We start from the raw sequence: 11,099 nt of genomic DNA on the forward strand, positions 1-11,099 counted from the left end.
GTAATGCTCTCACGGGATTCCTTGTATTATTAATTGCCTTTAATATCGGATAAGCCATTTCGAAATCCGTCTCAACATGAGCCGCCTCAATATATATTAGTTAGTTTGCCACACAGTCAGTTTTTTCAGGGCAAAATATTCCATTCAAAGTTAATAAAGAAGTCCAGAATAAAATCATGTTTCCATTTCCCTCCTAATTGCCGGTTTCATACTGTGAAATACGCTCTTCATTTGTTACAACATAATGGTGGACCATCCACCATCCTCAACAGTTGAGGGATGGCCGATAGCAACAAGCCGGCAGCAGTAGGCTTGCAAACTACCACTTTGCAGTGCAAAAATCTTCACGATTATCTGAAGACTCTTCCCACTCCAGTTTTAGATAAGCTGTACAATCATCCCGCCTCCTGTTTGGCTGTTTATAGGTAGACGTGTTCGTTATTAAATTTGCAATTTTTTTAATTTTCCCTGCTATTTGCGAAGAATTATGTCACATATCTTGTTGAATTTGTATTATATTTTTCAGAGAACTGCCCGAAATAGCTCGGCATTACGTTATTCGGATTTTGTTTGTAGAACAACCGGTCCCTCAAGCTGTGGTAGCATCGTGGGTTACCCAAACATATTCAAAGTAAGTGCCCTTTAATATTGAGAGTTTTTACGTGTTGTTACCGCGTAATACTTAACGCATTTTTTCTACTTCAGAGAGCATTTGGAAGTTGTGCGAATCCTGAATGAACTGAGGGTATGGCAGGAAGCTGCGATTCCTGGTGGATTACCTGGTTGGATTTTAAATCCTACTTTCAAGAAAAATACAAAAATTGCCCTATTGGGAGGGTAGGTTATTTTCATTTTTCAATTTTTCATTATTCGTGTTAAAATTCATAACAATTGCTTAGGAAGACAAACACCTGTTGCAACTGTTTTATCATTGACTTACATACATCTTTCAATAATACATTCGAATCCCAAACACAAAGATTATTTCCGCATGTATAAAATGTGTGTGATTTTTCAATGTAACCATTGAATATCAATTCCAGCGGAAAACCGTGGAGTAAGTGGGGTCCGCGACGACCTGAATGTGACAGTAAGACGAGAGATGTCCCCTACCTTGATGCATATGCTTCAGAGAGGTGGGAGTGTGTTCTTCATTACATGGTGATGGGGTCACATGGCGGCCTCAATTCTCAGGGTGGAGCTCCTCAAGGCGGTATATCAGCCGACGCAGTTCGTATATTACTCCACGCGGGATTGATGAAGAGGTATGTGGTAGCATACATGTCTTCCATTTGTTAAACTATGTAGTTTTCCTTCTTTTCCTCGTCGCCTCACAGGGTAAATTATTCTGACAAGAATCTGCCTGGCAACTTCCTTTCTAGGGATGAAGATGAAGGAAATGCGTGCATCACCAGAGAGGGTTTTCAGTTTCTGTTGATGGATTCTGCCTCACAAGTGTGGCATTTCATGCTTCAGTACCTCAGTGCAGCACACGTTAGGGGACAGAACCTTGTGGAGTGCCTTACGTTTTTGCTCCAGTTGAGTTTTTCAACCCTAGGAAAGGTAAGAATTTCTGGTCTTTTGTTAACTGTGAATTTCCATGCACATTAGTATGTACTTTATTTTATTGTTGTTTTTAATAATTACCTCATTATGTAGCTTCCATAAGAATCTTTTTATCTAATTTTTAGTTTAAATTACGTAGAAAGTAATGTTGAAAGAGGAAGAGATTTAATTTTTGTACCTATTAGGTACAATCTTAATTTAGATTAGCTTCAAAAGTAATTAAATTAGCAAGTAACATTCTAAGGCCCAGTGTCCAGAATCCAATCGTTAGTTAATGTCAACCTAAATTTGATTTCTGAAAATTACGATTTGGTAAACAAATTAATTACTTAGAATTGAATGTAAACCTGGTAGTAACACTGTTTATTTGATGTTTAGCATTTTATCAGTCGGTTTTTAACTTAACTACAGCTCAGAAAACTTAATTTTTGGCCTCACCCATAAGTTACAGGTACTGTTGAGTTTAAGCGGCAATTATAAAAGCTCATCTTAATGTCTAATAGACATACATATTTAGGCTTTGTCCAACTGGATTGCATAACAAGTGCATCAGAAAACTAGGAAAGTGAGACTTTTTCCACGATTTGAAGTACATTATGGTACAATTATGTGGATAGGGAAATTCTGTTGCCAAAATTACAATAGGGTCAGGGATTGCATCGTCCATCAGCATATATCCAACTAAGATACACCTAAGAAAGTTCACGACATAATCTTATATTTCTAAGATTCAGGATTTAGGTAATGTTTTATTTGTGTGTTTTAATTTGCATGTGTTCTCTATAATAAGTTATATTATCATGCATAAAATAAAAATGATCATTAAACTATGATGTGATAAAATAATATGGATTGTAAATTGAAAAGCATGTAAATTTATCATTTTAATAGAATATTTTCAAATTTCATATATTCAGTGGCAGCATTCCATATTGCCTTATTGTGTACTCATCAATTTAGTTGGCAGTCTCATGCCCATATACTTCGGTTTTTGTATCGAATTTTTCTAAATTTCAGGATTATAGTACTGAGGGTATGAGTGAAGGTCTTCTAGTCTTCTTGCAGCACCTCAGAGAGTTTGGTTTAGTTTACCAAAGAAAGGTAATGCATTAAATTTCATTGCTTCCTTGGGATGTAATAAATTTGATGAGATTTCAGTTATCAGTAGAATTTTTTTTCAATATTATGTAGTGCTTCGAATATATTGCAAAATATTTCTCCTATATATCCTTTCAAAGCTATTTTTTACTTAACTGTTTCATATAAAATTGACTGAAGCTAAATGTAGCCATGATTCACTATTGAGATAATTTCTTATAAAATGATTCATGCAAGCATGTCACCCTGAAAAGAAACTGCTCTCAAATTGTCCAATATTTTACAGCCCAATGTTGTCAAGCCTAGCATTGATGAGGTTGCTTTTAAAAACCTTTGTGTCCTACTTCATCTCATATGAACAGGAATAGAATTAAAATTCAGTCATGCAAATCATTTGGCATTCATTTGATATTTATCATGGGTGTCCCAAGTGTTTGGATTTTACAAATTAATTCCTTCAGTTATCCTTTGTGTTTAAAGGGGATGTGGTAGTTCAGTGGGTGAACACTGCGTCTACTGACTGGAAGGCCTGGGTTCAATTACTGATCATGCCTCTGGGCACCCTCAGCTTCACCCAAGCTCTGAGATATTTTTGGTATCACATCCTCCTGGGAAACCACAGGGAGAGGAACAGGCCCCTCTTATTACCCTGATGTGTAAATTTCACATGCTGTTGCACTTAGATAGATAGATTTATTCGCCATAGAACAATACACAATTGTATGGGCTTCGTTAAGATTCAATTACATTTATAGGTGCATTAACATGCATACAAATTCATAGGTATAATGATGTACATGAAATATATGAGTATTAAAGATTTAAAAAACAGTATTCCCTACTTTGGCTCTTTCTATGTACTCTTGGACGCTATAAAAACATTATTTAAAAAGAAATTTTTCAACTTTTTTTAAATTTATTTTCTTGGGGGCGTATTCATTTTAACTCTTCAGGAAGTTGATCAAAGAGCAGTCTTCCTGAAACTTCTGGAGTTTTTTGTAGTGCTGCTACTCTGCAATGGCCATTATGAAAATTATCCTTACCCCTGGCGTCGTGCTCGTGAACATCCCTATTTCTGACCAGTGAAGTGGCTTTGGTGCAGGCATACAAAATCACATTATGCATATAGATACAGGGAATGGTCATGATTTTGTGACATTTGAAGTACTCCCTGCAGGATTTTCTTGCATTTAGTTTAAATATAACCCTTAATGCCCATTTTTGAAGGGTGAGTATTCTATTCATGTTTCCATGTGCTGAGCTCCCCCAGCAGACGATGCCATATCGAGATATGGACTCAAATATACCATGGTATACTGGGGTTAATATTTCTGTATTACAATTGTTGGCAAGATTTTTTAAAAGGAATAGGGCTCAACATAATTTTTTACTACATTTTTCAATTTGTAACCTCCAGCTTAACTTGTTGTCTCTTTCTAAACCCAATAAGGTGGTATGTTTTAACTCGGATATCAATTGGTTTCCTATTTCTACAGAAATATTTGACTGAAGTTCTCTATTACTAAATACCTAGTAAACTGTTTTTCTTGCATTTAGTTGTAAATTATTTACATTCAGCCATTGAGCCACTGAATTCACCATAGCATACATATCAATTTCTAATTGAGATGATTTCATATGAGCTGCTATTAGATTTATATCATCTGCATAGAGCACCATGTTAGTACTAAAGTAGCTCTACCCTCACCTATGAAGCATACCATTGGGTTAATAACTGTTGTTACCTCCAATGTATATACAACTTAACAAGATGCCATAGTCACTTGTCTTAATAGCTGATAGTTTTTCTATAGCTTGGGGCTGATTTAAAATTTGATCATTCCTTTTTGTAAGTGCTCAAAATTAATGGACGATGATATCTCAACTTGGCTTGAAATATTGCTTTTAATGGTTCACAGCCATAATAGTAGACATGGTTTCTGTTTAATTCCTTATATTTCTATACATCAAACTGTTTATGTGCGCAGACTTTCCGGGTGCATGGAATATTATGGAGTGAATCTGAATGAAATCATTTTACCTAACTGTTGCTGCTTTTAAATTGACTTATGATTTTTCCTTTGCAGAGAAAAGCGGGGCGCTTTTATCCAACCAGACTTGCTTTAAATATTGCCTCAAGTGGGGGTAATCTTGTTAAAAGTGAAGCCACGGGAATAAAAGATGAATCTCAACTCGGATATATTGTTGTTGAGACCAATTACAGAGTTTATGCATATACAAGTTCAAACCTCCAAGTGGCTTTAGTTGGACTCTTCTGTGAGATGATGTACAGGTAATTCAGGGGCAAAAATATTAGTTGAAAAAATAATTACTGTTACATTAATATAATAAATCTAGAACCAATGTTTGAATAAACTTTCAAATTTCAAGTAGAAAGTATAATTAGATGTTTTGAAAAAATTCCTGAGCCAGTTTTCGCTGAGAATTGAAGAGATATTTGGTTCTTTTAAATGAATGAGGAGTTACAGAATTCACTTAAGTGGTTGGGTTTTATGGATTGAAATGGTTATTGAATGGTTTAGAAGACAGCATTTTGTATGCCCCTATTATTTTCCTAGCCATTTAAAGTATTAGGGTAAAATATTTTTGTAAAGAAATCTTGAACTCTCAGTTAAATCTTGCATTGTTGAATTATATGAATGTGGATGATCATCTTTCAAAACTTGTCTGTAAAACGCTCATATTACAAATGTTGAAATTTCTGAATTGTCATAAAAATTCTGGTAAAATATAATCATTAACAAGAGTATTCCACCTTAACGGAGAAGTCTTAGATTGCCATTGAAATGCTTTGGCAACTTTCAGGACCGCTCATGTACTTATTGACAATTTCAAGAATATCTTCTTTAGCTATTCATCATTTTTAATTTCTAAGGTGCCATCCAAAATACCTATTCCGCACATCCATTTTCAATGTTTGCCTCCCAGCCTCACCTTTCTAACTGCTTGAACATTTTTTTCTCAATTCAGTCTTCATCTCCCATACATTCTTTGATTTTCCCCTCACTAAATGTGTAGCATGTATTGAATTGCCTTATTTGTATCCTTTGACTTTTTTGACCACGCCTAAAACCAAAATATGTTCCAAAATATCCAGTCTACATATATTTACTTGTCCATGGAGTATGCACTCACAAACAGAATGTCATCCATGATTATACCTACCAGAATTATGGTGAGTGTAACCATTATATGGACATCTTAATAACTCATATGCTTCTACTAGTGTTCATATAAATCATTATACCTTAATAATCATTTTGGAGCTTGTACACTGCACTATGCTAGTGATACCCTATTGCTTGATTAGAATTGTTACATGCACATGTAAAGCATCTCACATGTGTGTCATGAAGCATAAGCAATCATTTAAATCAACTTTCATGACAACCCGATACTATGCATGTCCTAACTTGTCCTGTCTTATCCGTATCATGGTGTTCAACAAACTCTCTGGATCATACTTCTCCTTAGTGCTTTCAATAGATAGGTATATGGCTTCTTAAAATATTGATGCATAACATTAAAATCTTTTTTGTAATGAATATTCCTTAGTTTAATGTTAAATGATGATATTACTTAGTTCCCCAAATCAAAAATTGCCTGTTTCAAAATTTCAAATTGAATACATTCCCATTTAATTTTTTCAAGCCTATTGCCAATGAGCCACAGTCAATATAAAATTGCCTTTCCCTTTTTTGGACTGATTTTAAAAGTGCCCTTTTAAATTTTACATATCTTTCCCCTTACATGCAACTAATGGTGGTTTACATGTTATTTTACATGAATGAATGAAAATGATGAAAATATTATTAAATTGAAATGAAATTAATGGCAAAGTCAATAATTTCAATTCAGTGTGTTATATAAATTCCTTAAAGTTATGCAAAATATGACTAATGTTATTAAATGTAAATGCATGAACTTCGTTTATTTTAGCTAGAGAAATATTGTTCCTTTTCCAACACTTACAGCTGAGTGTCTCCATTTGACGGTGATAAAACAGATAAATCGGGGATAGTCAGGGTAAAAGAAAAAGTCATTTTATTTTTTGATAATCAATATTAATATGCATAAGGCTGCCCTGAGAAAGGGGTTCATCTTCTTTCAGAGTCTATGAATTTTTAAACTTATAAATTTTGAATTTGACTGGTTGAGTCATAAGGATTGAATTGTTGCATATTTGATCTGTGAGGTACAAAATATAATCAATGCAAATACAATAATGTAAGCATATGAATAATATAATCGTATCAAGCAAAGATTTATGTGAAATGGTAAATTAGGGATTAACTTCCACTTAAAACAATATTCTGTTCCTATGAAAATGACTCATGATGGCTCTTAAAGTTGAAATGTGTAACAATTAGAAGATGATGTCAATTAAAATCGAAGAAAAATTGAGAAAAATAATTTCACTGGGGAAACTTGAACCTCTAACCTAGGATTCAGAAAACCAAGACGGACACTAACCAACATGACTTTCTGCGGTGTTGTGAATCTGACTTCCATGGTCCTTGAATTGCTTCCTTGTTGTTCCCTTGTATTTGAACAGCATTTTACCTGAATTCCATTCAGGGTCTTGTGGTAGAAGTTATGCTGAGACCCAAGAGGTAACAGAAGAAATATCATCATGATCTTAAGTTTTTGTAAATGGTTTGTCATGAATTCATCTCACCTTTAAGAACCCATCAGTCTCTCACTATTGCTTTTGTGTATTTTTTTAAAATTTAGGTTCATTCCTTATCTTCCTGAGAAGGGTCCCTTAGTAACAAAATCCCTCCTTACTCCAAAAACGTAATGCAAATATATGCTGTTTTGTGAAAACCTTCCAAACTTCCTTGTTTGTTTTGTTTCTTTTTGTATTAATACTTCACTGAAAAATGGAGGAGCTATATGTATTGCAGTAGTTATTTTTTGCTTTTTTTCTGGAGAAGTTCTTTGCTGTGTCCTGATTTAAAATTCACTAGTAATGTATGTATTAAAATTAGACCTTTTTGTACAAATATTTTTATATTTTTATAATATTATTTCCCTATTTACTTCTCAGACAACCAACATGACTTAAATTCTATCATCTCACCATATCACAGTCATATATGAGTGTATCCATGTTGAAAAATTACCACATAAGTCCTTTTAGCCTATGCTTTTTCTGCCCTAACTGTATTTGCTCATCTATCAACTTTGGACCTCAATCACCATCATATTCCATTTGTGTGCATTTAATTTCTTTTGATTTATCACACTAATGTGCTGTCACTTTTGTCTGCTGTACTTATGAATCATACATGTGTACTTTGCTACTATTTTGAGCAAAAAGTGAAGCTTAAATATCACTTGATTTTTAATCAATGATTTCAGGATGTGTAAAAATCATTTGCCTTGACTGGAATTTGAAACTGAATCCCTTGATGTCCGATCGAGTGCTTTAGCCAGTTAAGCTATGGAGGCATCTGGATCCTGGTTCGAATCTCGGTCAATGCAAAGGATTTTTACTCCCTGAAATAGTTGCATGGAAATGCATATTAGAGGATGATTCCGTTAAAAGTTACTGTTGTGGCATCTCTCGCAGTTCTTTTGAATTTAACTTGATTTACTTTTCTTGTTTTTAGCAAGATACAGGCAGGGCCAGCACATGTTACTGAGTACCATTGTTTTTGCTAACAGCACTTCTTTCTTTGATCTGATAGATTCCCTAATCTTGCTGTTGGTGTGTTAACCAGAGAATCAGTGCGCCAAGCACTACGTTCTGGAATTTCTGCAAATCAGATAATTGGTTTTCTACAGCAGCATGCTCACCCACAGCTGCATCACAATGCTCCTCCTCTTTTACCTCCAACTGTTGTTGACCAGGTAATATCAAACGGCAGTCCTAATTTCATGTCATTGACTGGATCATTTCATGTATTATGAAATTTAATTTCTGAATTCAACAATATAAGCTTTGTTGTTTTGGATTTTTCTGGTACAAGATGTCCAATTATATATTTGATTCTGGTTCTAATGTGGAGTAGTATTAGCTTCAGCATGTATAAAATGATAAATTGGTTTACTTAAGTTTCCTATGTAAAATTAACACAAGAAATAATTTGGTTGCTTTGCAGAATGTGCCAAAACTACTACTACTTTCTAAAGCTACATATATTCAAGATCTCATACTAATTTATATTTTTAATTAAATGTGAATTTTCACACGCCGTATAGGGCTTAGTACTGGGCGATCTCTACCATCACCTACTAAACCCCTTTGGGTTGATTACTGTGTTTTACCAAGTAAAAATTATTTTTTAGTAACAAGATTCGGGTCTGTGTAATGTAAATTTTCCTCAACCCATCATCCAAGTGTCCACTTTAGATAGTATTTCATTCATGCCATTTTGGTTTTAATGCTCAAAATGCACTTATTTATTTGCTCATATTATGTACTTGCCAATCAGGAATTAAATTTTGTTGTGTTGGGTGTGCTTCAAAAGATCTCCGAAGCTTAAACAGTTGATAATAGCCAACAGAAGCCTATCCAGATGCCCATCACTTGCATTTATTAATGAGTTTGGGTTTAGTTATTTGTGGTTTTCTTTTTGTTCTTTCAAATGCTATTAATCCACACATATTTTGTATATTTTTCAGATTCGTCTCTGGGAGTTAGAGCGAGATCGTTTCCGCTTTGAAGAAGGTGTCTTGTACAGCCAGTTTCTCTCAGTGGTAGATTTTGAAACATTGAGGGACCACGCTCGAGACTTGGGCGTTCTTGTGTGGCACAGTTCAGCAAAGCGAACAGTTGTTGTAACAAAGGCAGGGCATGAGGAAGTGCGTCGATTTTGGAAGAGGCATTCCAAGGGAGGGAGTGGTGGAGGTAGTGGAGGTTCTGGGTCAAATGTGACTGGAGTTATGGGTGTTGTAAACCTCTAGGTCAGATGTAATCAGAGATTGTATTTTTTTTACTGGTGCTTTGCAAGGATCTTGGAAAGTGAGTGTTAGATGTTTCAGATTATGTCTATCATGAAGGCTGTGTTAATGTTGCTGTACAAGAGACACTGTGGACTGCTGAATAAAATTTGCCAATTGCAGTCGGAAGAATTTTTTTCACAGAACAGTATTTTTGCATACATTTTTCAAGTGTAGTGTTCTCATCATGCCAAGCAAATAATTTTACATGTATTTAATAAATATAATGTTACATTTTAGGTACCATTTGAAACCTATATGTTTTACTTATTATTGTGAGAAGTGAAATGGAAAGGAACAAGTAGCAGCTTGAAGTGTTTCTGTTGTGGGTATTTCCAAAAGAATGGCAATTTATGACGAACTAATGTGCTTTGTAACAGTCAATTTTCTTTCCTCTACGCACCTTTTCAATTTGCTTTATGCGTATTTTCCTAACAGCCATTGATTTCTTAGGTGTGCTTTATCAGCCATGAGTTATTATCTTCAAAGTTTTTATCAAAAGTTAATCACATTGGCATTGAAAAGTTAAGCATGATCATTGTAAAGTAAATGAAATCATGTACCAATTATTTCCATTCAATTACTCCTCCATTGGTGTCGATTTTGGGGAAAATGGCCCCAAAGGCCATAAATTAAGGTTATAGAGTCAGATGAATAATCATGTGACAATGTTACTTACAATACTAAGGATGAAGATGGTAATGTGAAATCAGCAATCAGAATTCTTGGTTTTAACTCTGATATGTCTTGTCTAGGGCAGAAATTCTCGTGGCATCCAGCATTAATGTGGGCAATCTAGTACTAGAATATCTGTACATGCATATTGCAACATCTGATGACAGTGTTGTACTTGCACTTAGCTCTTCTAATAATGAGCATTCACCATTATTTTCTTCTAATTTGGGGGAACACAGTTTTTCCAATAGTAGATGAGTTCATGCTGCTTCATTGATAATTTCAGAGAAATTAATTTACCGACATAAGCACCTCAAAAGCATCATAATTAAGAGTCTTCAATTATCATTTTATGAATTGCTACTATTTTAAAATTTAAGTAGGTATTTTTTAAAAGTGGTAATTCATCTTACACTGTTTTACCAAGTAGCTTGACGATGGGCAGACTAACTTCAAACTGCACTAGTGTTGAGGAATAAGACAAACTTCTTAAAGTCACAAAAATAAATTAATGCAGTACTACCCGTTTTATAGCATATGATGGATGATATCTACAGTTGTCACCTATATGATGAAGGCAGTTGTACCATATTAATAATTTTCATGAATTTACTCTGCCTTATCCCTCAAGATGATAATTCATGAAGTTGAGCCCGATACCATTGCACTAGTGTTGCCTATCAACTGTACATCCCACTATCAATTCCATTGAAGCAGAGGATACCTTGTTATTCTTGTAGTCACATTACCTCAGTCTTTTCTTCATTTTTTCAAATGCTATAGTGCTACTG

At 34.5% G+C, this 11,099-nt stretch overlaps 1 protein-coding gene across 1 annotated transcript; it reads left to right on the forward strand.

Moving 5' to 3' along the window:
* The first annotated feature begins 259 nt into the window (after positions 1-259).
* mrn (general transcription factor IIH subunit 4 marionette) lies at positions 260-9,995 on the forward strand. Its single transcript, XM_071583619.1, has 9 exons — positions 260-425; positions 527-631; positions 706-837; positions 1,044-1,265; positions 1,383-1,563; positions 2,584-2,667; positions 4,752-4,957; positions 8,379-8,541; positions 9,316-9,995. The coding sequence occupies exons 1-9, from the start codon at positions 280-282 to the stop codon at positions 9,595-9,597; spliced, it is 1,521 nt and encodes a 506-aa protein (XP_071439720.1). The 5' UTR covers positions 260-279; the 3' UTR covers positions 9,598-9,995.
* The last annotated feature ends 1,104 nt before the right edge of the window (positions 9,996-11,099 follow it).

Source organism: Hetaerina americana, unplaced genomic scaffold, assembly GCF_022747635.1.
Source record: "Hetaerina americana unplaced genomic scaffold, ioHetAmer1.1.p SCAF_14, whole genome shotgun sequence".
In the NCBI taxonomy this organism is placed as follows: Eukaryota; Metazoa; Arthropoda; class Insecta; order Odonata; family Calopterygidae; genus Hetaerina; species Hetaerina americana.

Excerpts from the sequence above, each read along its gene's own strand:
- mrn (XM_071583619.1), top strand. The coding sequence starts at position 280 with ATGGCCGATAGCAACAAGCCGGCAGCAGTAGGCTTGCAAACTACCACT. Across the intron at positions 2,668-4,751 it reads GTTTAGTTTACCAAAGAAAG|AGAAAAGCGGGGCGCTTTTA; the intron begins GTAATGCATTAA and ends TTTCCTTTGCAG. Across the intron at positions 4,958-8,378 it reads TTCTGTGAGATGATGTACAG|ATTCCCTAATCTTGCTGTTG; the intron begins GTAATTCAGGGG and ends TTGATCTGATAG.